The sequence below is a fragment of the Anopheles aquasalis genome, chromosome 3 (genome assembly GCF_943734665.1).
Source record: "Anopheles aquasalis chromosome 3, idAnoAquaMG_Q_19, whole genome shotgun sequence".
Taxonomy (NCBI): domain Eukaryota; kingdom Metazoa; phylum Arthropoda; class Insecta; order Diptera; family Culicidae; genus Anopheles; species Anopheles aquasalis.
This window is the reverse complement of record NC_064878.1, coordinates 12,827,052-12,852,500: the sequence shown is the minus strand read 5'-3', so window position 1 is coordinate 12,852,500 and position 25,449 is coordinate 12,827,052. Positions and strand designations below refer to the sequence as shown.

Below are 25,449 nucleotides of genomic sequence, written 5' to 3'. Positions count from 1 at the left end.
GCACACGGTAGTGAAGCAAACCAAGGATGAAGGGCAAAATGGGAATTTACTCTGTAATACAATGTAATGCAATCGAGCGGTAGCCAGTAGAGTATTCTAGCGATAGTAAAATCCAACCTACGAGCGATACACAAACACTGTGTACGTGTGTGTTTGTGTGTGCGTGTTGTGTGGCTAACAGGTGGTGCATTTCATGTTATCGCAGCAACGTAAAAAGCATAAGAAAGTTGGAGAAATCAAACAAAAAAAAGCAGATATCATTTGGAAAATAATTGTCAAAAATAATGAAGAACAGGTTGCCATTGCTTAACACCATCAGAAAATACATAAAAACAAACACACAGGCACGTATATATGTATTCGATAATATTCCAATCAACAGACAATGAAACTGGTTAACACAACACGAGGGAATGTAACTGAGAGACAGACAGGTGAGAAGTGCATAACGCGCAATGCCACCTTTGATGGTGCCATTACACGCTAGAGGAGGACACAGTATACCGAGCGCGGCCGCCGTGTGTATGATGCGCCAGTCAGGAAACAGTCGTCTATTTGTCATATTGCACGAATGGATAATACCGAAACTCCACAACCAGTCTCCAGCCTGGTTACTAGGGAGGAAAAGGGCGAGTGGTCTAACAATAAATGAAAAAAAAAACATGGATTTCAACCATTTTGAATACAATGGAAATGGAGAAAAGGAAGACTCTTAAGAGAGTAAACATTCAACTATCGACCATCACCGGATACATCCGGCGGAAGCATGATCTGCAAACAGGATCAAATAGTCAAAGTGTGTCGCGCGAGAGAGAGAGAGAGAAGGAAGAGAATGAGGGAAAGGGCGAGGGGGCTGCACTCAGTCAAACACCACAAACTCGTGAAAACAACAGTACCGCGTAATAAACGTAACGAGCGTAAATCAATTAAAAACCACAAATCGAGTTGCCATTTTCACTGCAAACTAATTGAGAAATGATTGATCTTCACCCGAGTTGATTCTCTTTACAAAACACAGTTAATTACTTTCTCACTCGAAGGGGCCATTGGAGCAAAGTAAAGCTCGGTGGCGAACGTTGTCGTTACTGGCACGTTGGTTCTTGTAGGGGTTACAGACTGACCATGAGGTCTACCTATGCGCTTAGTTTTCTTCTACTCTTCTGCATAACTGGCGTTCATTGCATCTGTAAGTAAAAAAAAACTCACTAACATTCCATTGCCACTCCATTGAATGTCCTTTCGTTCGCCTCAGTTCTCCAGAATGGCACCGCCAGGGTGGCATTAGCGGATGAGTTCCCGTTTATGGTGCAGCTTCAACGTTTCTACGCCGTCAGCTTTCTGGTCACTTGCGGGGGAACGCTGCTACAGCCACGCTGGGTACTAACATCGGCACACTGCTGCGGAGCGCCCATTCCTCTCAGTATGCTACGTGTACAGGCTGGAACGATCAAACGGGATGATCGCAATGGTGGCCAGCTTCGATCGGTGACACGGTTTTGGCCACACGAACTGTACATCCCCGATGATCGTACCCATCCACACGATATTGCTCTGGCAGAGCTTGATATTCCGTTCCTGGTGTCAGAATCCGTTGCACCGATCCCGCTGACTTCGGTGTCACCCAATCCATCCGATAAGGTGCTGATAATGGGTTACGGGAAGATCGATGCAGATGATACCCTACCCGATCTGCTGCAGGTGACCGATGGGTTCATTGTTCCGGGCAGCAGTTGTCCCGAAGCGGAAGGTCCCGCATTACTGTGTGTTGGTGGTGGAAATGGAGCTTGCATGGGTGATTCCGGAGGTCCAGTGGTGATGGAAACAAAGGAAAATCGGGGAAACCTCGTGGTCGTTGGTGTTGTGTCGTACGGAAAGAGAAAATGCCAGATCGGAACGATCATCGTAACGGATGTGTATGAGTACGAAGGGTGGATTCAGTCGATCATTAGCGGTTCTCGTCCTTATCAAGAGCGTGCAGTGGATCGTTTGTAAGACAGCCGGAAAGGATCTGGATTCTCGACGATCGTTTGATGTCATATTTTGCTTTAGCGTTCGATTTTATTGATTTTCCTGTCTTGTATTTGGGGTGTTGACCAGAAATGCGATAATTTAATGTCTACGATAATCATATAATGCTTGAGGGTGGCTGTATTGAATGTTCAACGATTGTTTCCCCCTAATTTTACATAATAGTCTAGAGATCAGAAAGGAATGCGTTGGAAGTTTCTCCTCCTGGAGCTCGTAATAAACTATTTCCTGCTCCGATTGTTCGCCCTTATTTTCTGGGCGTAATTTTGGACAATGGTGTAGAACAATTGAGTTGCTTTATCTGTTTTCAATTGCTGGATTTGCTGTCTTAACTAACGCCATTTCCAGGAACTATTAACCGAACAGAATGGCCAATTGGCTACCAAATCGCTTGCAGGATGCTACCGATTTAAACAGCTTATCAAAGGATTCGTTCATATTAAAGAGAAATGATAACACCAACTTCGGACAAAAAGTGCTCAAGTATTAATATAAAAAGGTTTATTATTTTAACATTTCTACTACACCCTATCTAGTCACTATCACGAATTAACTGTTAACAATGTTTCCGCCAGAGCATTTCATTTCACTTCTTTCAGTAACGCAACGAAATGTACTCTCCACTCGATTGCAGGAAAATGGCTAACCAAAGCCGTGTGCACCATTAATTGCAGGGACTTCAGCTGGTGCACGTGCATTTGATACTTGAAACTGAAGTTGAAACCGATAAATGAAGGTGCGAAAGGTGGTTAAATTACGTCCGTCCGCTGCATCGCTTGCAGGTGTGATGAAGATGATCGATGCATAATTGATTGCTTGCTTGTTTGCTTACACCAGCTTGACCAGCTGCTTGTTCGGTTTGGTGGGAAGAGTATCCTGCAATGCCTGGAGTGTGTGCGCCGGAATGTGTACCCTTGTGAGTGGAATTCACAAAAAAGGGTAAACGAAACCAAACGTGCAGAGAGTGGATTGTGGTTTGAGGAGAGCGGTCGCGCTGATTGGTCGCGGTTTCTTTCCTGCCAAATGTTTGCATTTCCGGTGCTACGCTACGGTTCTGTCATCATTCCCGATTCCCTTGAAAACAATGAACCAATTGCGGGAAGCGATTGGTTGTCGAAACGAAACCACATTCCCGTGGTGGTGCCGGTCCGTTCAAATAAACGAATACCGCGGTTGTTGTTGGTGGTTGTTTGGTGTGACGGTGGTCGCCGTCCTTTGCGAGGATTGCTCCGAGCCCGCCGGTTCACCCTTAAGGCCGGCCATGTTCTGAAACCAAGGGAAAAGCGGAAAACGATCAGAGAAGGAGAGAGAGAGTGAGGAGGGCCAAAGGACACGGCCAATTTCGCGGCCCAATCCCGGGGCGGACGTGGTGCGTTAATTAGGTTAATTATTTGGAATACAATTTACGCTTCGCACGTCACGGAACACGGAAAGGGTTCTTGCGTACCTGCTGATGGCCGTACGGTGATGCTGTGTTGCCGTTCATCGGGCCGGCTTTACCGTTCGCCGTTTCGGCGTCCTTCGATCCTGACGCCGCCGTTGCCGCTGGTGGGAGTCGGGTGAGCGCGAACTTTTGCTGCTCGTACGTGCGACGCATGGCGAGCGCTCGGTTGCGTTGCCAGCGGAAGTAGACGAAGGTGACCAGACCGATCAGCAGGAGCGTGACGAGCAGGATCAGCAGGATGAGGTTACTGTTGGCGGTGAGTAGGAAGACCGGTACGCAACCGACCAGCAGCAGCAGGATGATGGCGAGCGCGAAGAAGATACCGGCCTTGTAGCATCCGTAGTGCTTCTCTGTTGGAGGAAGAGAGGGAGATTACAACAATTGCGACCATTCAGTAATGCTGCTAACGAGCGGGTAACATCCTTTGCCCTCCGGTCTCGTCGTTGTCGTTGTCGTCGTCGTTGGAAGGGAACTCATTTGCATCACCATTTAGCTTGATTGATTGGTTCGATTCGATCCGATCCGATCCGATCCGAGCGTCCTAAGCTTTCCCGGATCGGTGAATCTAAACGGTCGCGGGTCAATTTGCAAATTACTTCCGCCCTTGACGTCCGTGGGCAGCAAGGAATGCATGGAATGCGAACGATCCTTCGTGAGGTCGTAAACCGAATCGTTTGCTAAAATAGTGCGAATAGTAGTTGATTTCAAATGGTCTTAATTAACTGATTAAGAGTTTTCAAAGTCCTTTGTATCACTAGAAGTTCTTGGCATACACCTCGTTGTTAATTGTAAGTGTTAATTATGTTGTTATAGTCATCCTTTACCTTTCCTTAAACTTGATTTTATTTTTTTAAAACAATATAAGTCAATGGATGTTAGTTTATTTCGTAAGGAAGTAAACTATCTTATAAAACAAACATTTCCACTCGCGAGAACATACTGGACCCATACAATTAAGCATTTAATAGTTGAATAATTAGTGATTAGATTTGCATGTAACTTTTTGTGTTACAAAATGAAACAGTCGAAAGATAAAGAGCTGCTCAAAAAGTAGATAATGGAACAGAACAATAGCATCTGTCAGACTCTCGTCGTTACGCCAACGGCTTCGTGCCTACTTTGATCAAATAGTTTTAGTAAAACTAATCAAACGTCAAACTAGTTTTAGAAACATTCTGCATCGCCTGCTTGATCCGATGGTCACCATTATTCCCCAACATAACGGCCCCAGAGGCCCGTTTCATTGTGACTGCTGCGGTTCTGTCACGACGGTCAAGCGCCCCGTGAACGCCTACCACATAAAGCACCACGAAGCCGTGCTAGTGTCCTTCTAATTAAAAGCCGTATTTTGTCCCACCTCCCACGTTCCCAGTTTCACGTGTTCTTCCACCCTCTATCGGTTCAGTGCACTGCGAGATGCCACATTTGTGACACATTTTCGGTCGGCCGGATGGAAACCGGATGCACGATGGTCCCAAATTACAGGAGTTTTATTTCCCGCTTCCGTCTGGCATTCATCCGGAAGTCCCCGGGCGTGGCGTGCCATGGAGCTGTCCTGGGAAAGGGGAGAAAATTTATTCTTTTCAATATCCCACCGCACTATAGGTAGACGGCCAGGCCCGGTGCCCGGTGCCCTCGGCGGGAAGTAATGCATGACCTTATGATGCTGAGGTTAAAGGTTCATCCGTTGGCTCCGCTGGACACAGGACACTAGCTGGCTGGCTAGCTGGCTGACAGACAGGATGAGCTTTTAATTACAGCCAAACTTACAGCGTGGGCTGCATCTTCAACCAACGGACCAACGGAGGGGGTGGCGATGAAACGAAATGAAATGAAAGGATGTTTCGCTTGTCGCCGACCGTTATAGCGACCATCTGTTGCCCTTTCTGCTGTCCTCCCACCATGCACAAGACGTCGTCAGATTGCAGTGCACGTAAACGGACGTGCCCGTATCGCCCCCGGTGAATGTCCCGTGGTCAAAAAGATAATCGAAAGGTTAACGGAGAGCCCGCCGGAGAACGGAAAGCATAAGAAAGCGAAGAACTGGAAACGGAAACGAACGGAATCCGGCAAATGATTCATTCGCACCAGGGCACAGAGCCCACCATCTGGTGTGTACCGGTGCCCGGTTCCAAGTTTTCGGTCCGGTTCCGTTCGTTCATTTGTATCCCTTTTATCTGTTATCATTTCTTTAGCAGTAGTGCCATTGACATTCTCCGTTCTCTTTCTACACGTTTGGCACGATTCTCTGTTTGGTCCAGTGATTCTTGGATTCGTCCTGTGGGATTCATCTCGTGGGCAACTCGAAGGAGCACAGGACAAGCACGGCGCGGCAAGGCGTGAGCGCTGATGAGTTGTACATCTGTCCATGCCACGTGCTGTTGCTCGTCTTTCCTTTTTGGCGAGAACGCGGTAGCCCATGGGGCATCCTTCGCTTCCTTCCAAGGTTGAACAACGGTTTAATTAGTGTCCTGGGCTGACCTGACCTGATGTGCTCTGCTGTGGTGGCCGTATCGAGGAAGCTCCCTCTCGACGGGGAAGATGCGAATGAATTAATCGGTAATTTGGTTCGGCTGGGCTCAGGGCTTCTTTGTATTGAAATGTAATGCTTTTTTTATGCTTCCGATCGATGCTGGCTGCAAAGGAAGCAGTGATGATTGCCGGATGTGTCTCTTATTGCGAACTAATTGGATTGAATTGTTACACAACTCCGGTGACGATAGAAGGATGTTCTGTTTGATTCGTTTTTACAAATAAGATTTGGAAGTTTGGCCACAATTCCCAGGATTCTCGTTGATTATCTGGAGCTTCAAAAGCTTAACAGTGTTGAGGGCAATATGAATATCGTCCCTCTATCGATTTGTACTACTTCTCAACGTTCAACATTCTATAGTTTTGAGAAAACAACTCTGTATGAAGGACTTTCTAGGCTTTTTAATCTCACTTCTGGGATTTTAAATCCCCTTGGGCTACTGATGTGGCAATATTTTGCTCAATCTAAACTCTGTTGATTGATTTGGGCCTTTGGCTAGGCAAAGTTGAAGATGAATGTTTGAAAAGCTTAAAAGCTATCATCATAAGTGTCTTCTGAGCTCATTTATGCTTTCCTCGAATGCATTTAACGAGAATTGTGTTTTATGAGCTCGAATACTCCCAATTTCAAAACCATGTTGGATGTTTTTTACTTTATTGTCGTGAAACGACAAGCAATAGTGATAGTGCTTATTCCTATTAGTGTTTAAATAAGTTTTTTATAAAGTTATTTGAACCAACCTTCATCAAAGCGTAATATCGATGGATAGTTTAATCGATACTCATTATTAAACTATTTAAAAATGACTATCTATGTATGATAATATAGCATATTTTGATGAAAAAAGTATAACATAACAAAACACAAATCCCTTTTCCAACACCCTTTTAATGAAAAGTTGTGCTCCATAAATGTAATTCAACTTCTTGGTCCTCATTCGTCCCAATTCCAAACAGTTTATCAGTCGCTTTACTGTAAACATTATTTTATATTTTATGCCAACCTCAGCAAATGGTTGGCGCAGCAGTGCGCGCTCCGATAAACATTCTAGCGGAGATGTAACCAAACCGAACACATTATCGCAGAATCGCATTCCAGTTGCTCCACGCGTGCAAAGTCGTCGGCAAACATTCTCCTTTGTTCGGGGTGGAACTACCTTCACCCCTTCCGTAGAAGGCCCACAATCAATCGAAGACAACGATGAACGCCGACGCCGACGCCAACAACGATGATGATGAGCTAATGAACGATCAACCTCACCTCGATCCCCTCGTCCCAAGTCGACGGCTGCTGTCCCTCGATAGCGAAATTCTTCCCCATCTCGGCGAACAATGTCACGAGCAATTTGCATTCACATGGAGCGCTAGTTGACGAGGTCGCGGCCAAGCTCTCGAAGCCATCCGAAGCTAGACGGATGTTCAAGATGGTCCGCTCCTCCCCGGTGACCGACTTTCTAGATCCGGACCGCGGTGTAATCGGTCACCCCATCGGATCCCGGCGATGGGCGATGGTTATGTGGTCATAAACAGACCGCGCACTCGGGGACAAGTCTAGTAAACTATTTGTCGCGTTTGTGTCACGCGGTCACTCGAGACAGACCCTCATTATCCGGTGGTCCCTCCGGTGCGCCCAATTCCCATGCCCAAGGCGGAACACATAAATAGAGAGAGAGGGCTAGAGAGAGATCGGTGCATCGGTCAGGTGTCCAGCGGAAACACGGGGCACGGGGGTTTTCGCAGAGAGAATTTATTGGATAACGAGAACTCGACGGTAATGCCGGTGGAAGGTTGAAATGGTTTTGGAATGGGCTTTGCGTTTTGAACGAAAGTTTCTAATCAGCTTCGGAGCTTCCTGAGTGCGTTGTGGTCCCTCCGGTGTTCCGCTCTATGCCAGGTCCGGTTCTCGCTAGTTCTCGCCACCACCACTTAACGCACAGGGTGGGCTGGGAAGTTTGGAATCAGATTTGGAAGCGACTTTCTCTTTAATGTCCCCGAAGAGCTCCCAGCGGTAGATAAACAGTTCTCCCGCGAGAGGTTTTATGGCCACGGGGTGTGTGGCACAACGAGCTGTACTTTCAAATTGTGGCCCAGGTTTATCCATAAAACAACAGCTGAATAAATGAAGTGAGTTCAATGTCGTTTTTCACGTCAGCCATTGGTGTACTTGGTCACTTAGTCGATGGTTTCCGAAGGTGTTTTGTAGATTGTCATGTTCTAGTAAACTCTCTCGGTCCAATCGGTGCATTTCTGGTCTCGCTTGTAATCCCCCTGGAAGCTCGCGACCTAACGGCGACGACGACGACATGACCTGACGGCCATTTAACCAGTGACCAGTGCCAGCGACGATGCTTCCGGTGTTGTTCACTTACCTGTCACGTTGCTAGCGTCCGAACCGTACGGATACCGGTGCCCTGAGCCGGTACCCGTACCATCCGCATGGCCACTCGAGCTCGAGAAGGAACAACAGGACATCAGGACCATTTTACAACACGGCAGACTCCCTGATACTGTTCAATAATTGGATTCCGTTTTCGGGGGCGCTCTTCAGGGAGTAAGGCTCTCTGCTCTCTAGTCTCTAGTACTAGTAACACGCGAACAAGCGACGGCGCACGGTCACGCCGTCATGTGTTGATGTTCGCAATTAGCTGGAAACGCGTGAAATGCGTTCGGGTTCACGGGGACACCGGGACCCAATGCCTACACGCCAGCACGAGCCCAGGCAGCAAGCTCACAGAAGATGAGGCACCTTTCCAATTAACCTTTCTTGTACCGGGCTGTTACCGGGCTGTTGCAGGCATTGCTTTGGACACCTTTCGGCCACGCAACATAATTCACAGACACAGAGAGAGAGATAGAGGCGCACGGGGACACACTGGCTGCGGCCACAGCTAATTAGCACCCCGCCGGAAGATTCACTTTGGATCGGTCGGTCGACTACGTGGTCTTCACCGTACCGTCACTCAGCTGTCACCATGGTGACGTGGTGGTTTCGGTAGTAGCCATTTGCACGCTACAGGCAGGCACAGTGCTGCGCTTGTTCGCTACTGACGTTATGGCCAACGATAGGGGAACACTAGGGAAGATACTACGCACGGAACAAAAAAAAAGCGTTCGCTCAACCAACCGCTCGACCACGACGACACGAGCGACCGAGTGGAACTGATGGTGAGCTCCTGTTGGTGTGCTACCTGCTGCCGGGTGGGCAGAGCGTCCTCGATTAGATAATTCCACGCTTCTAGGCCGCCGCGAGCGATCATCGTCGTCGTCGTCCGCGTCGTCGTTGTATGTTGTGATCGCGCGCGAAGTTGTCCGCGTGTCACCTGATCTTGTCGAGCTCTCTTCCTCTCTGTATCTGTTTTTTTTCTCTTGGCATTCGCTCGCCGCTGCTCACTGATCTCTCTGCTCTGCGTCGTCTTGTGGTTGCGATCTGATGATCTCCAAATCTAACAGCTGACAACAAGCAGCGGTGGCCAATGAGAGATCGAGCTCGTGGTGCGCGCTCTCTCTCTCCTTGTGGTTCCCTGGCTAACGTGCTGACGTAGACACGCACCACCGGGGCACCAGCAGCAGCAAATCACGGTGAAAGAACGAAAGTAAAGCTCTTTTGCCACCGAGACACGCTCAACCTACTTACGGCACAGTTCCTGTCCAGTTTCCCGGTGTGCGTGCGTGTTTGTGAGCCGCGGGGGTTTGCCCCATCAAACTATTCACGTTTGTGGGGGGGCCTGGCGTAAGGCGTAGTAGAATATGAGCCACATTCAGGGCCCCCCGAGGGGGATGATGGGCGAAATTTGAGCATTTGAGCTACTGGACCTCCCCTCTCGACGGCAGAAAGATGAGAATGCCGCTGGAATGCCATCGCGGCCCGAGGGGGCGAAAGCTGATGCCCTGCACCTGCAACGCACGATCAATCGCGGCAACGGCAACGGGGTTAAAGATCTCGCAAACTGTGCTTGACCCAAGAGGGAAGATCTTGGGCACTGGGCCCTGTGAAGAAGCAATATGTTCTGATGTTTATCATGACCCCTGTCTGTCCGGCTAATGGAGAGCAATTTCCAACCCGCTTTTCCCACTCTGGATGGCTTACTTCAAACGTTCCGGATGTGGGACAATCGGGAGCGGCGCGTGAGAAGCGAAGGCTTCGCTGATAAACATTAACCCCCCCCCCCTCCGAAAAAAACCTTACATTTTGCCTGGAGTTTGACTTCATCGGTGGAGAGTAACGGTGTTTAAAGCTCCGCACGCACAGTCGGGGCCGCTTGTTTTGTGTTTCGGTATCGCTGGCGGTCTACTCTGGCACGTCTTCGGGTGGTAAAGAAGTCGTTTTTTTGCGGGAGGTTTCTGATGCCACCGATCTGTTGCGGTTGGTTGCTTGTGGCTCGGTGAAGTCGTTTGTATCTTTCCAACGGTTGCTTTTTGAATTTAAACGAAGCGCAGGTGCGCGATTAGATCGGTTTCGGTGCCGGTGGGGTGGGCGATATGTGATCTAAAATGCTGTCCAGCGCATCTCGGAGTTGAGCAGAAATAATGTTTTCCAAAGAATTTGCCCCACGATCAAATGAGTTAATTTAAATTAATTTAACATTATGCTAAGCAATTCTTTCTTCATCTTTATCAATTGGATTGGAATTGTTTTTCCTTTATTTCCGAGTCATTCTTTCTATTGTCTTTTGAGCAGGCTATTTCACTACCAAACATAACTCAACGTGTTTGATAGTTCAGAAATGAGTCTGGGTGGTGAACAGATTTCCTCTATGCCTTTGAAATGCCTTAATAAACTGCTCCAAGTTCAATTTACAAGTTTATGATTTTAATTCAATTCAATTTCAATTTATTGCTGAAACAAATATGATTTTTTTTATAAAACAAACGATGGCGGTTGTTCGTAAACAAAGCACTTAACAAGTTGCTAAATATTTGACGTTATTCCTCCAAATTATGTTAAAAAACACACCAAAAATTGTGATTGTTCCATTTCGGGGAAAAAATTAATAAAGAAACGCAAAAAAATAAAATAATGAATCGTTGTCATATGCTTAATGGGCATCCCAGCAAGTAGATCATGCACCCTCTGGTCACTTTTACTGTATAAAATTAATTACATTTTACAAAAACACATATTTATAAAAATCTTTATTTTACTACTTTTGACAATATGAATCTGTTAACATGTTTGCTTAGTATTTTCTTTACATGTTCTGTCACAACCCTGCTTCTGGTCTCTCTAGTCTAGCGCTTAACATAATGGTCTTGGTAAGGATGGTTGTAAGGATATGAGTTAGCTTACTTTAACGTTGAGTAATTGTTGACACAGGAACTAAGGATACATTCGATCAGTGCATGAAATGGATTGTACACAGTTGACACTTCAAATTGATTGGATGATCGGAAGTAATGATCAAAATGAGTTTTTAATAATACGCCCCTAACGATCGGTTACATCTCTTACCCTATGCCCTGCCTATTAGTTTTTCGAAACCTATTTGCTTGTTTCTTAAGTCAAAAATACTTTTTTTCTAATGGCACTGATTCGAACAAACAGTATTTTACGTTACCTAGCGATCTGTAATCCTATCTGTACTTCAAATTGAAGGGAATTCAGCAGGTTGCTTCCCGGATTTACGATCTGACAGTCCACTAGTCCTAGAACCACACTAGAGGTTCTCGGCCTGATTCGGCTCGATCGTGACACGAGCATAGGGGCTCGTTTCCCCTACCCGGCGCATCACAACCTGTGGCCCCGGTCGGATCGCTCTCACGATCAGATAGATACCAACACCAACCCCCACGACCAGCAGCACAGCCAAGATCACGTTGAACACCGTGTAAACCCAAGACTGTTCCGATCGGCACTCGAACTGATGAGGCTGCACCAATCCAAACGGTGCCCGGCGCAACGAACTCGGCTTCAGGCACATTCCGGTCGTGGTAAGATTGCGCATCTCTCGCAACCACCGCAACTTACAGTCGCAGTACAACGGAGCACCTCGCAGATCCAACAGTCGCAAACTCTCGAAGGCCACCTGCAACGAATCGTTCAGCGTTCGGATGCTCGTCCCAGCAAGGACGAGACGCTTCAGCCCCGCATCCGTCGTCTCGTTGCGCACCACATTCTGTCCAAAAAGATGACCATGGACCGTGGTGAGGTTACGGGAACCTTGCAGGTTCAGATAGGTCAACCGGGGCAACCCGTACAGCGAGTACGCCTCGAGCATAATCAGCGCCGGCATGTCCTGCATGATGAGCGTATCGAGGTGCAGCAGGTAGGGCAGGAACTTGGGTGGCAACGAGCGGATCGGTGTACCGCTTACGTCCAGGTGGGTCAGTTGCTTCGGCAGCTGCGACAACTGCTGGAATCGATTGTGACCGAGCAGTGCCCGTTCGAGTCCCGCTCCGTTCGTCAGGCTAATGTCGGTGAGATTACACCGCTCGAGTTCGATCGTGGCAAGCCGTGTGGTCACACCGAGCCGCAGAAACAGATCCGATTCACCGGTACGGTTAAAGAACTCACCGAGCGCACTGTTGTTCGATAGCACCAGACGCTCCAGATGGATCGAAGCCGAGAAGGCGTTCAGTTCGATCGTTCGCAGGTGGTTGTGGCTCAGATCGAGCAGTTTCAGCATCGCCAGCCCGGCCAACGCATCGGTGCTCAGCACTTCGATACGGTTCCGGCTTAGGTCGAGCTCGAGCAGGCTACTCAAATTAGCAAACACCTTATCGGGAACCGTCGTTATCGCGTTGTGGTCGAGATGTAGATAGTGGAGCGAGCTACCGGCCAACCACGGTACGTCGGTGAGTTCCCGGTGTGAAAGGTCTAACCGGACCGTACCCTGGGGCAGCTGTTCCACTACGCCGGGAACGAAGAGGTGCGTCAGCAGCCGATTCCGACAGTTGATCTCAACCACCGGAATGCCCCAAGGTTGTCCGTTGTGCGTATTACAGATACAGTAACCATCGTCCTCGGTTTCCGTTGGATCGAGCAGTGGTTTCGTGAAGTTGCACAGATGTGACACCGGAACCGGGAGTGACTGTGTTTGGGGGCGCACATCCTCAGCAGCAGCCGGGGCATCCGCTTCCTCACACAAGCTGGTACCGATGAGAGTGCTGAGAAGCACACAGACGGTGATCATGAACCGGGTTCGACCGTTAGTCCACATTTGTTTGTTTTCGAGCCACTGCCGTTGTACTACTTTCGAGGAAATACTCTTCACGACACTTGTACAAATAAGCGCTCCGGTTGAAGTCACTGTGTTACGTGATCACCGAGTAAGTGGACTTTACAACTCCAAGACCAGTCAGTGGCTGAACCAAGCTCTGCACAAACACTCAGCACCAGTACAGGATTGCAACGGAATTTTACTTTTAACTCCGTAGCTTTACCACTTGGAGCATTTTTCGGATATTCGTCTCTCGAGAACGGACGCTCGACTACGCCGTCGACGACCAACTGAAAAACGATGCGTGCGAACTGTGGCTGTAGCTGTGGGTAAGAAGTAGCGGCAGCGATTGATACCAGAGATAAAGAGCCCGCCCGATGATAGGCGATAACAACTCCTGGCCTGAAAGGGTTCCAACACCGTTCGTCGTTATCGTCGTTTGCGGCCAAACTTTGCGCCAAAAGCAAGAACGAACCGAGCGGCCTGGCCCGAATGGCAGCTGGTAGTGTTATCAGTGCAGTGTGACGGGCTTACGTGTGCTGATACAATTAGTGTGCGCGTGCTTGCAGCTGTCTGAGCAGCAACCGCATTAAGAGGTGCGAGCAATCGTAACAATCGTGCAAAGGGTCGCTCGAGAGTCACAAAATCGTGATTCACGAGGGGGGACAGGATGCGATTCCACGAAACAAGCGTTACCAGTCCGGATGGTTGATGAGATTTGTCCACTTCTGTGTACGGGAACGGTGGAGCTGGTGAGCTTCTTATCGCCTTCGATCAACCAAATCAGTCACCGGTCTGCCGGCCGGTCTGTGCATTCAATTAGACTGCTCCCCAGTTCGTTCTTTGGGTGAAATGGAACTAGCAGCATGTTATCGCAGCCGTTGCACCAGCACGATACAAAGCTGCTTGCTGCTCCAAGACAACAACAACATGGGAACTGCCAAACGGGCAAGAAGTTGTCAATCATTGGATGAGGGCTAAAAATGGCCTGTTGTCATGGGTTATCGGATGCGGAGGATTGATGGCCGGCCGGCCGGCCAGTGTTTTGCTGCTGCTGCTGCTGCAAAGGACACATTCGGAGCGGATTCGTTTTAATAGGTTACGTAAGGCAGTCACCACCGACACATACGGGCACATGTCATTTGTTACAGTAGGCTGTGGCAGCTTTCTTTTGTCCCCGGACTCTACTGAGGTTACACTAACGGCTTCGTTGGGTCGGTCGGATGTTCCCGCTTCTCGAGGAACGATGTTTGATGAATCTTTGTCTGACATTCGATAGAATCTCATAAATCACCGATCTGTGTTCCACAAACCGCACCACACGTAACGCTACCACAACGGGTTGGTCGGTTCGGTGGTGGTCCTGTCAGCGGTGAGGAAATGTAGATCCTTGGAGCCTTCGACGAGCTAGGCTCCAGTCTTCAGTCGGTGTGTTGCTGCATCTTTGTCACGTCCCGATGGTACCGACATCAGTGTGGGATATGCTGGCAAAAGGATTAAAATCCAATTATTAATTACTTTGGCTTGTCTTGTTCGACTCGCTCGCTCTCGTTGCAGGGCGTTGCGTTGACGGTTGCGTCGTCACGGATATCGATCGAATGTGGTGCGATGGTGACGATGACCAACGGATCTAGTTGAAAACAATACCAGTTTCTAGTGTGTCGATTGGAACGGAGAGATTTAATAGGATAATGTTAAGATGGAGATACACTTTGGATAGCCCCCTCCAGACGGTACACAACGTTCTCGAAACAGTGTGGCAATCATCGTTAGTCTTTACTAGCCTGAGTGAAAGCTTCGGTTACGGGAACACCCCAATCCAATTTCGTCCAAAAGTCCGGAAAGTTGAAGGCTGAGTGAAGGGTAAATCCTCTTTCGTCTTTATCCAGGAGAGCAACAGTGATTGAAAAGCTCAGAGTGTGGCCTCAAACAACGTCAACATCCGGTCTATTCCGGACATCATCAGTGAACCACGGACTGGACGATGCGGACGAAACGAGCAATTCATCATTCCCACGGGCATTTGAGTGTTCCATCCACTCCAGTTCGGTCGTCAGTTCTTATGGCTCGGTAGGTTCGGGTTGTAGTTTGAAGAAGTTTCCAGCACTTTTCATTTCGATTCCTTATTCCTTTTTGAGCAACTTACCGGAACCACTCCGCGGAGCTGCACAGCGTTCACTGTGACCCTTGTTGAACTCGCGGCCATGCTAATTCTTCGGCCTTTGAATGGCCTTTGAAGATGTGCAACGAAGCGCCGCAGAGCAAATGCAAATAGTGCATTCTCCGCAACGCGTGACAAACGATATAACATCTCTGGGGGCACGGGGGTTTCTTTTCGTTCCGTGGATGTTTGGTGTGCTTGAGCGTGGGGCGAACAATGGTCCTCAGTTGCGAGCAGGCAATCTTGAAAGGATGCTAGAAGGGAAGGCGCTTTCAATGGGGAACTTGCGAGATAAAAGCTGAAATGTTGATGAATGTTGGGTGCATGAACATGAATGGTATAACTTGAAAAACATGAAATTTTAAAGAAATACGAGAATTATAAATTGAAAACACGAAAAAAAAACAAAAGTGATATGAAAAACAACCACACAAATAAACATGAACAAACAAAAATTTATTATCGTCTGTGTAAAAGCTTATCAACGAGCGTTGAGAATCACAACTTTTGTTTACCTTTCAGTAGTTGATTTTCCAACATTTCATTGCCAGCTACATTCCCTCCACCATAATTATCAAATTAAAATACATTTTTAAAATATAATTTAAAATGTTTATGCTTAGCCTCACCGTACATCAAACTGTCACACAGAAATGCTCAACGATTTTGAGAAAAGACAACCATTTCCCTTTTGCAGTATTCCCTCCTCTGCACCACCGAACCGCACACACGGTGCCGGCAGGCAAAAAGGCAGGTGATGAATGGTTCCCTGCAATGGGTACCAGCTAGCGCCACTTTGCATCATCACCGCGTGGCCACGTGTCCGGACTATTGCACCGCATTGGCCGCACCGTCTAGCCCGTGGCAGCGTGCAGTGAGTGCAGTGGGAAACCCAAACCCGACCGAAAAGGGCTGCATAATCTCACTGCATAATCAGCGCATCGTAGCGCATATATGAGAAATGTTTCGCTATCTCTTCGCCACACTGCTCCCGGCGCACACTGGCAACAGGGAAGCCGGTCAGCTTAGGAACCGACGTGCATGGAGATGATAAACGAAGCAGCTTACTCTCACTTTACGGCTTAGCGGTACCAGCGAGGAGCTCGGAGCGTTCTCCTGTGGCCCGTGGCGTTTAACTTTTGCTTGGTTGGTTCACGATCCTAAATCAACCTAGGCGATGGCCTCCAGCCTTTAATGATGTTATACATTTATAACTATGAACCACACCCAAAAGCAGAGCAGAGTTCCGGTCCCCTTCCATCACACCAGCATGGAGCGTCGAGTGATTTGAGGATGTCTTGCTGGTGAGATTGCAAGAAATGAACTGATGCATAATGCGATTCCTGAATTCTTTTTTTTTCCTTGGGAGTTTGCCGTATATGTGACAGCAATTTATGGTGCGCTACCGAGTGGCACCCAGATTTCCTTCTTACACTTTCATTTATCATCCCCAGACCAGGTAGGTAAGTTACTTTCAAAGAGCATTCCATTTATTGTTGACTTGAGGCACACTTTCTCGCTGGTTCGGGATGAGGAGCAAACGGGCACGGGCTCAGGCACGCAAATGCTTGACTACTGGTTCTGGTAGTGATCGTGGTAGCACTCGTACGCATGGTACGCCGTTTCACAGCCATCCTCCTTCTGGACGCCACACTTTACCAGCATCTCATCGATCGTGCCCCGCTCGTAGTCCTTCTCCAGGGCGACCGTAATGTTCTCGAGCTGCAGCTGACCGTCGCCATCGATGAAGCCTTCCTTCTCGAAGAAGCATTTCATAAAACACTTTACCGAGCGGTTCGCCTTGCTGGCGGCGGTGACATCACCGTCGCGCAGTTTCGTCACCGAAGCAACGTCGATGCCCGATTCGGCCATACACTCCAGGGCGTAGATGCTGACCATCTTCTGCTGACGCAGCGTAAAGCTCTGCGTGGGGGAGAGGATGAAGAAAATGAGCAGTGGTTAGTTGCGTACCAGGACTCAACTGGAGGCAAAACTTACGCGAACCTCAGCCAGGAACACCAGCGAGGCACCGGTGAGAAGGAAGAAAATGGTGAACTGCATGGTGATTGACTGGGCTATCGACAGGCAGGTGTTGCTAGTGAAATGGTTCTGATAACCTACTGACCTAATACCGGTTGGTTTTATACCAGCATCTCCCACCAATCGCTATGAGCAGCTCACCTTCAGAGTGCAGCGGATGATGGGAAGATCCCAACTACACCATTCTGATCAGCAAACCGAGCGTCCCGGGACCGTGAAATGGCTTCGTGTTCAAGTTCACGATGGATAGCGCAAGATCTATCTCCAACCGATTGCACTTTGCTGCCTCGGAATCATTAATTACTGAACGTTTGTTTGAACGGCACACGGAGAGGTCAGCGATGCATGAGTTACTGCTGGTGGCGGTGAAGTGCAGCAGATACATAATTGATTGAGCCACGGAATGCTAAGTAGCCGCTCTTACTCCCGGGTGGCCCGGGTGCAAAACAATGGCTTGTTTGTGGGCGGGAATGCCGTCAGGTGATGTTGTACAATGTTGCAGGTGAAATGAAACCTTTAAGCAGATGGTAACTGAAGGTTGGTATTATACGAGCACGAAGCGCAAATTAATTGCTGCTTGGTTTTTGTTGGATGTAGCATAGTTTTCATTGCGTATGTAACAAATCGCTTACAAAGAATAATGAGAATACGATAACAGAAGAGTTAATATTTCAATATTTTGTTTCTTATATGAATTTTTCTTAAAGGAAACTTTTTTTCTCTATCTCTCTCTCTCTCTCGTGATGCGTCAGGTTTTCGCATCTCCTTTTGGAAAATCTATTGAATAATAACGGTTTGGTAACTATCAGTATCAAGCCTGCGCAACATAAGGTTTAAAGAGTGAGCAGCAAGTATCCTGCATAATAATGAGTGTGTTATCTGAATGCATATGCCGTGAGAACTCTTGCCATACAACGCCTTGTTGATACTCTATTTCCCCGAAACCGAGAGAAAAGAAACCAACATTGTTCATCGACATGCCTCACATGAGTGAAGGAGCGAGACTCTCAGTAAATTTATTCCATTTTACGTAATTTCGTTTCCATAAACAATGCATCCTGGCTTTGATAGTACGATCCGCAACATATTCCTTCCAGCGCTGCATTGCTGCTGTGACCACTTAGAGTTGGCTTGTGCCGATCGTGCCTACGGCGATGTAGGTTTATGCTTCATCGAAGAACCGTAAGATGGAAAATTATGAAAAGAAATGGAGTTAGCATAATATTGGTTTTAATATTATACTTTACATAACAAGTCTTTACGATGCTATGCTATCAGAGAAGAATAAACATAAAAAACTCAGATGAAGCTAAACATTTTGTACATAATTTCTTTTAGAACAACATTTTGTGCAACATTTTACATCCAACGATTTGCGAATGAACCGAAATGAACCCGAATGCTATTTTAAACCCCCCTCCCCCCCCCCCCTAGGGTTAACCTTGAGAGGCTACCGGCTCATGGCCACAGCACGGCAGCAAAGGAACGCAAAACAAACCGCGGATGCCATTCATGTTTATGTGGTAATGCTTTTTTCCCCTATTCTTCGTAGCGGCTACTCCAGCAAGGGCAGCCAAACCAAGAACGAAATGAGTCAGCACCAAACGGTGTTTATCGTAAACTACCTCGCGAGTCGCGTGGCCAGACCCCGCCTGTGGTCTAGACGTATAAGTAGCAATGGCACTACTGTTGCTGGAGGAGAAAGCGTGTACAGGTCTCGCCCGGTAAAGGTTGTGTTCAGTGCTCCGTTTCATTGCTCATCCCACAGTCTATTCTCCGGCGAAAGATCACGCATCACGATGAAGTACAGTGGCATGCAACTGATTGCAACCCTTGGTGTGCTGCTGATTAGCGCTACGAGCTACGTGAAGGTGAGTTCGAAGAGGTTAGACCGGCGTACGATGGCATTCTAATTTGTGCATAACGTTGACCCCCCCGTGGGTATACTAGGCCGCCCGTTTGGAAGCGGACCAGATCCGGCGCATACACCAGAATGCCCGCGAGTGCGTCAAGGAGACGGGTGTACTGCCGAAGAACGCGTTCCGGGTGCTGAGCGGTGACTTTTCGATCGAAACGATGAAAGCGAAGGTAAGGTTCGGTTTGAGTTTTGCATGCTACGGATTGGTTTTAATCGTAAAAAAATGCTGTGTCCTTATCCCCAGTGCTTCGTGAAGTGTTTCTTCGATAAAGCCGGATTCATCGGTGAGGATGGCAAGATCCAGCAGGATGTGATCCGGCAGAAGCTGGCGGGTGGCATCGAGCCGGCCAAGGTGAACGAGCTGGTGAAAAAGTGTAGCGTCGAGGGTGACGATGTGTGCGACACCGCGTACCAGATGTACAAGTGTTTCTTCAGCAACCACAAGATACCGAAGGAGATGTTCCAGCTGCGGAAGGGAATCGGTCGGCGGAATATGCAACAGTGAGCAGAGCAGAGGGTAGAGCTTAGTAGAGAGTGAGTGGACTGTTTAGATTGTACCTTAGGTTAAGGGAATAAAACAGATGCTGACATTGGTTATCATGTTGGCCAAAATCACTTTCTTTCGATTCCTGTCGGTTTATTGCTCAACTCAGCTCCCTGCAGAAGAAGAATCCTTGACTAATGATCTTTGTGCTTGGTCATTTAATCAGCTGGAGATATTTTGGAGGTGAACTGGTATGAGGAGGTTCTATGAAGTTTTCGTTTCACTCAAAACTCTTTTCTCATTTTGTTCTACGAATTCAGTGCGAATTGTGGGCGCATCGCATCCGAAATTTCGGCACGAATTCCCTGACCTGAATCCTGTCAACCAAAACCACACAGATAATAAAAGCTACCTCATGAAAGGTGGGAATCAGGCCACTCATCTGACTGCACCGGTCTCGATGAAAGCAAACACCAATCTGTCGCCATTGGTACTGGTATGGTGTTTGTTGCCAGTCACTCCCAAAATGTTGGCTATCAACCGGAAGGTACGGCTCATTGGCGTGCGCCACCACTCTCGGTGCCATTTTATGCCATCTCGAAATGTGCGCCATTTTTGCTGCACTTTCGCTGCCAACGCCTACTACAGTCCAAAAAAGGTGGAATTGATAAAAATGTTCCAAACGTTTCTCTCCGCAAACAATGTGACGGAATGCAGCATGCAAGAATGCGATCGTGATGCATTGGTTTGCTTAAACGAACCCTTTTTACCGCTTAGTGCTAACCTGAAATTGCAGACCACCATATGCTAATACTGTCACATAAACAGAAAAAAGCTGGAGGATGAATGAAGCTAACCAAACACCTTCACCGTATGGAAGTCGGAGACAGGAAGCTTCTCACTACCACTACCGAGTGACTGCAGTCCTTTTCCATGCATTTGCCTATATCAACAGCAGTCGTAGAACACCAGAGCCAAAAGTTTACCAGAACGTGACTCTCTTGTTTTACTTTCTTTTTTTCGTCTCCTCATCGACGAGTTGTGTCACTGCAGTTTTTGATACTCTCTCTGTGTTCTCCTAGTTCGTTTGATGCTCATCTCCCACAGGTAGACAGTAGGATGAAAAGCGTTTTATCGGAAAAGACAAACAACCAACCGACTAGCGGCATCCATGCAGGCCTATGCATGTAGAGGTCACACCCAAAGCTACTGGCCAGCAACCGAGGACGAGATTGAGGCAAAGCGAGAGAAAGAGAGATGGTTCGCTGTTAGCAATCCGTCTTACTCATCCTGGGTTTTTTGGTCCATTTTTTTGTTGCTGCAAGAGTCATGCACGCCCCACGAACGACGAAACGAAAGAGCAAACCTGCAACACGGTTTCCGGTAACAAGGAACAGCTTTTCCGGAAATTGGAGCCTGGGGCGGTGGAGCAACGAGGGGGCCAGCAACGAGCTGGAAACCCGAAACCGATCCGACCTTCCCGGGACAAAACCGCCCTTCACAAACGCCCGAAAACCCGGAACCGAAAATGAAGGAAAAATCACACAAACAAGCCGAAGGTGGTGGTGCTCGGAAAATGAAAGAGGGAGGGAGAGGGAGGTGAAAAAAAAAACCCGAGGAAAACACAAACCAGGCGGTAGATCGCTCGGAGGCTCTCCAGTCCAGACAGGAAATGAAAGTTGAAATGAAAAGCGGAAAGCTCGATGACAGGAAGCGCCATGAACATCTGCAATTTATTCAAATTTTATTGCCGTAGACCTCCCCCTCCTCCTCCACGGTTTGCCAAGGGGCGGTGAGTAGCGCAGTTCTTCTTCTTCGGGATGGACCGGTGGACGTGTGTTTCCGCCGTGACTTTGGCTGCTGTTGCGTTTTGATGCGAGCGAGTTCGCTTGGTGGGGTTTTGTTTGGGTAAGGGAACTGGGGTCGTTTTTTAGTGTTATTATTGTTTTCCCTGCTGCCCCCCGCTACGCTTTTCGTTTGCCTCGAAGCATTCCGACAGTTCCACGGCAGCCGCCTGTCTGCCTGCCAGCCTCAGGAGATTCATTTCAGTACCGTGGTGTCTCTTTATGCTCCGTTCCCATTTTTGCTTCTTTTGGGCCAACTTGTCCTCCTCTCTAAACGTTTGCTTTCCTCCATTTGCCGACTCTCTGTCTCTTTCTTTCACTCACGCAAACGTTCATTCTTCAAAGTTTTGGCCAACGGGATAACACAAACTTGCCACCGACTCCCGTATGACATGTTTGCGGCATAAATGGTGCATTGAAAGTTTTGTGAGCGCTCCCGGTCCCGGTCCCGGTCCCGGTCCCGGTCCGGGGTCCCTCGTCTGCCTTTGTTTACTGAGCAGGAGCATGACGTTTACATACGTCAGTCCCTTGGCCCCAATGTCCTGGGTAATGTGCAATGTGGCAGGTATACACGCGTGGCTGTCTGTGACCGCTTAGTGACTCGTTAGGACGGCACTTGGCATGGAGGCGCACCGTTATTGAATTTCACGAACGCTACTGCATGCGCTATGCTGCTGGCATATTGACGTGGTTGCAGTGGCCGGGAGTGAGCTCAGAGTTACTGTCAGGCCACGTCGGGTATTCAATTTGGTTTCTTCTCTTGGCGTTGATGGTGGTGGCTCGACTTATGTTGCATTTTTTTGGGTAAAATTGGGTCCAGATAATAGTTGCTCAAGGTTTTCATTCCTTTTCTGTCGTAGAGTAGGGCAATTAGCCCAGGGTTTTGAAGTTATTAGAATGAAGAAATGTTGAAAAGAACATGATATGCTTATCGAAAGACATTTGCATTTCTATCAAGAATTGTTAATGTTTGTAGTGTTTAGTGGTGATTAATGCATTTGTATCTCCTTTTTTGACTACAGATTTCTGTTGCAGTAATAACAAAAAAATGAAATGTGTGCTAATGCACAAAAACTGGAATTAAGAAGGAACAGTTTTGTCACATAACTTCATAAACCTTTGCTTCGAAATGAAAAATGATATATCCAAAATTGAAAAAGATAAAGGAACTCAACTCCTTTTTAATAAAAAGTATTTCCGCTGTCCTGGTGCCCATGCATACCAGCACGAACATTCCATACGCATTTCAAAATTGCCACCAAACGGCGCTTGACACTCCAGAATCCGATGAGGAGTGAAAAATACGACGTGGTTCCCCCATTGCATACGCATTACGCTCCTTATGGCCACGTCATCTCACTGGGGGGGAGGGTGCACCTTCACTATCCACGGGACCGGATAGCATGACGATCACTGCATTCCACAGTACAGTTTGCAGCTTTACCACCGGGGCGTGAACGGGTTACAGACGACGTGTATCGCTCACTCACGTATTCCGTGCACAATCGGACACTCCGTTCGTTCGTTCGTTCGTTCGGTCAGCTGACCGCTGGGTCCGGTTAGCGGCTTGTCGCTGTATCCTGCAGCTATTATTATAATCCTGCACGATTATCCTTCTCAGGCTCCGGGGGAGTGTAAAAATGGTTGCCGTAAAAAAAGGGGTCCGAGAGAAGGCAAGGCATCACTTGGACGTCAATGTTGATCCGGTGCACGTTTGTTGAATCGGTTTCGGTGTCACGTTGGACATGGGGAACCTACAGAACCCTTTTGCGAATATGTTGCTGCGTGCATGCTACGAGGGAGGATAACGTTCGGCAAGTATTGCTTGCTCGGCGTGGTCAGCAATTGATGGGCTACAAGCCATCCGTTAATGTGGAGGTCTCCCCCAGGAATCGATGTTGCATCATAATACATTCCAACACTATAGCATTCCTCAGAAAATATGATTTATAATATTTTGTTGCATTTATGACGACAACGTTTTAATCGCAACGAGAGTTTAATACTCGTAATCTAAAGTCTAGACTCTGAAGTGTTAAATTAGATTATAAAAACCGGATATGGAAGCCTTGAATGATGTTAAATAAATATTCCTGGACATTACGAACCGCCTGATTACACAACCACTAAAGTTAATCACTTTTTAAAACGAATCTGTCTATTCGTAACCGATCCTTGGCAATCACAACCATCACGCCAAGTATAAAAAAAAGGAAAACCCACAAATAGTTCAACCATCCGGCGGTTGCTATGGTAACTCCGCTCTTCCAGCAACATACAGCACCAGCAGAACGCAGCCAGCATCTCGATGATGCAGGTCTGCGTGTGTCGCCAGATCCTTCGTTCGAAGAATCCTGGCCTGGTGGTGGTCCCTCCGGCCGTAGACAGACCATCTCCCTTTCTCTCTCTTTCTCTAGTTCCTAACCCCCCCCCCGTCTTCGACATTCTATCGGTAATGGAAAAATCTTACGTGACCGGAATGGAAGCGTGCGGCCAGTCGCGCGAGTCTGTTTTAATATTTACTCAGAATGCTCATGGCTGCTGGCCCGCTGGTATGCCGACATAGTGCTGAAAGCGCCACGTCGCGAAGCGAAATTTATGGACTCTGTGGCGACCGAAGAAGGACGCAAAAAAAAACGCAAGAAGTTTGTTGAAAAGTTATTACAAAAGTTGATCACGGCGTAGAAGAGAGGGAATTCTTATTTAACGCCTAATCTGTCGCCATTCCGGCCAGCTATCTGCGGCAGGGTGTGGGAGTGTACGGTACGGAGAAAATGTGTTTGAACTGTTGCAAGTAGTGCAAGAAGGTTGGCCGACAACTCGCATTACTTGTATCTACTTGCAGCACACACTCCGAGCTCTCGAAAATGGGGCTCGTCTGTTTGGAATGCTGGACCACGTGTGTGGGGACCAATTTTTTCAATTATCTCACCACCACCCACCAGCTACCACCCGTTGTGCTTCCAGTATGGATGATGAGGTGCCAACAGAAGTACGAACTGATTCTTTGAGTTCTCTGAAGAAATCCGATCCATCCACGTGTTCCCGGGGAGTTGCTCAAGCGAAACGATAATATTTTTATGCTATCGTTCCACGTCAGCATTATGCTTTCGATTCCGTTCCATTCTCATTTCGCTTACAGCTTTCTTCCCTTCCCCCCGGGGTGGGCCATGGGAACACATTCAGCCATCGTCAGTCGATCGGCAAGATAACTCCCTCCCCCCAAAAACCAAATACACTTTCAATAACAATAATTTAATTTAAGCGTGCTATTTGCTGAATATTAATCTCTCCATGGCCAATGGTACTGCTGCTGCTGCTGCTGCTGCTGCTGCTGAGTGCTACCGTTTGTTCCGATAATACGGCGCGCGGTGGAATAAGGCGAAAGGATTTCTTTCCCAAAACGGCTCACAGGTCGTATCGTTTGTTGAACGAACGGCAGGAAGGCTGAGCGGAGGAGCTGAAGCTCTTCCTCGGCGTTTCGTTTGCGTTTCAATCATCATTCCGTTGAGCTACTGTTGCTGCTGCTGCTGCTGCTGCTGCTACTGCTGAAGCTGCAGGCGGCTAATCAAGTGAATGTGAATAAATTTCATGCTTTTTGGGTTTCTGACGGTTGCGGTTGTGGTATTTGGCTGACGGGGAAGCCGGCTCGAGAACAGTGAGTCTACCATCGAGCGACTTGTTGATGGCACAATGAGCACGAGGCGTATCGAAATGAATTACAAACGAGTTCACAAATGTAAATGTAGACTGTGAATTGAACTAACGGACTAGGCTTTAATGGAACAGGTTTAGCAATAACTTATCACCAATAAAGTATTTTCGGTATTTATTGAATGTT

At 47.8% G+C, this 25,449-nt stretch overlaps 6 protein-coding genes across 10 annotated transcripts in view; 3 read left to right on the top strand and 3 right to left on the bottom strand.

Annotated features, from left to right (window-relative positions):
- Positions 1 to 927, top strand: part of LOC126576217 (uncharacterized) — a 71,162-nt gene extending 70,235 nt beyond the window's left edge. For all 5 annotated transcript variants that reach the window (XM_050237399.1, XM_050237396.1, XM_050237400.1 and 2 more), the window contains exon 8: positions 1 to 927. This exon is cut by the window's left edge and continues 3,905 nt beyond it. The gene's annotated coding sequence lies outside the window, so the exon portion shown is untranslated.
- A 165-nt stretch (positions 928 to 1,092) lies between these two features.
- On the top strand, positions 1,093 to 2,270 carry LOC126576277 (factor V activator RVV-V alpha-like). Its single transcript, XM_050237485.1, has 2 exons — positions 1,093 to 1,186; positions 1,253 to 2,270. Exons 1-2 carry the CDS (start codon positions 1,123 to 1,125, stop codon positions 1,990 to 1,992), a joined length of 804 nt encoding a protein of 267 aa, XP_050093442.1. The 5' UTR covers positions 1,093 to 1,122; the 3' UTR covers positions 1,993 to 2,270.
- A 237-nt stretch (positions 2,271 to 2,507) lies between these two features.
- LOC126576279 (uncharacterized) lies at positions 2,508 to 9,148 on the bottom strand. Its single transcript, XM_050237487.1, has 3 exons — positions 8,374 to 9,148; positions 3,476 to 3,822; positions 2,508 to 3,294 (listed from the first exon to the last, which is right to left on the bottom strand). Exons 1-3 carry the CDS (start codon positions 8,483 to 8,485, stop codon positions 3,181 to 3,183), a joined length of 573 nt encoding a protein of 190 aa, XP_050093444.1. The 5' UTR covers positions 8,486 to 9,148; the 3' UTR covers positions 2,508 to 3,180.
- Positions 9,149 to 11,122: 1,974 nt separating this feature from the next.
- On the bottom strand, positions 11,123 to 13,551 carry LOC126576252 (leucine-rich repeat neuronal protein 2-like). The gene has a single exon (XM_050237459.1). It carries the CDS (start codon positions 13,159 to 13,161, stop codon positions 11,659 to 11,661), a length of 1,503 nt encoding a protein of 500 aa, XP_050093416.1. The 5' UTR covers positions 13,162 to 13,551; the 3' UTR covers positions 11,123 to 11,658.
- Positions 13,552 to 16,894: 3,343 nt separating this feature from the next.
- Positions 16,895 to 17,383, bottom strand: LOC126579318 (general odorant-binding protein 56d-like). Its single transcript, XM_050242802.1, has 2 exons — positions 17,321 to 17,383; positions 16,895 to 17,245 (listed from the first exon to the last, which is right to left on the bottom strand). The coding sequence occupies exons 1-2, from the start codon at positions 17,381 to 17,383 to the stop codon at positions 16,895 to 16,897; spliced, it is 414 nt and encodes a 137-aa protein (XP_050098759.1).
- Positions 17,384 to 19,147: 1,764 nt separating this feature from the next.
- On the top strand, positions 19,148 to 19,785 carry LOC126576283 (general odorant-binding protein 56d-like). The gene is made up of 3 exons (XM_050237490.1): positions 19,148 to 19,233; positions 19,313 to 19,450; positions 19,525 to 19,785. The coding sequence occupies exons 1-3, from the start codon at positions 19,162 to 19,164 to the stop codon at positions 19,783 to 19,785; spliced, it is 471 nt and encodes a 156-aa protein (XP_050093447.1). The 5' UTR covers positions 19,148 to 19,161.
- Positions 19,786 to 25,449: the final 5,664 nt, after the last annotated feature.

Coding starts and splice junctions, on each gene's coding strand:
- LOC126576277 (XM_050237485.1), top strand. CDS start 1,123: ATGAGGTCTACCTATGCGCTTAGTTTTCTTCTACTCTTCTGCATAACT. Junction 1,187..1,252: donor AACTGGCGTTCATTGCATCT/GTAAGTAAAAAA, acceptor CGTTCGCCTCAG/TTCTCCAGAATGGCACCGCC.
- LOC126576279 (XM_050237487.1), bottom strand. CDS start 8,485: ATGGTCCTGATGTCCTGTTGTTCCTTCTCGAGCTCGAGTGGCCATGCG. Junction 3,823..8,373: donor GGACGCTAGCAACGTGACAG/GTAAGTGAACAA, acceptor TTCCTCCAACAG/AGAAGCACTACGGATGCTAC. Junction 3,295..3,475: donor CACCGTACGGCCATCAGCAG/GTACGCAAGAAC, acceptor CCTTGGTTTCAG/AACATGGCCGGCCTTAAGGG.
- LOC126576252 (XM_050237459.1), bottom strand. CDS start 13,161: ATGTGGACTAACGGTCGAACCCGGTTCATGATCACCGTCTGTGTGCTT.
- LOC126579318 (XM_050242802.1), bottom strand. CDS start 17,383: ATGCAGTTCACCATTTTCTTCCTTCTCACCGGTGCCTCGCTGGTGTTC. Junction 17,246..17,320: donor TGTTCCTGGCTGAGGTTCGC/GTAAGTTTTGCC, acceptor TCCCCCACGCAG/AGCTTTACGCTGCGTCAGCA.
- LOC126576283 (XM_050237490.1), top strand. CDS start 19,162: ATGAAGTACAGTGGCATGCAACTGATTGCAACCCTTGGTGTGCTGCTG. Junction 19,234..19,312: donor GCGCTACGAGCTACGTGAAG/GTGAGTTCGAAG, acceptor TGGGTATACTAG/GCCGCCCGTTTGGAAGCGGA. Junction 19,451..19,524: donor TCGAAACGATGAAAGCGAAG/GTAAGGTTCGGT, acceptor CCTTATCCCCAG/TGCTTCGTGAAGTGTTTCTT.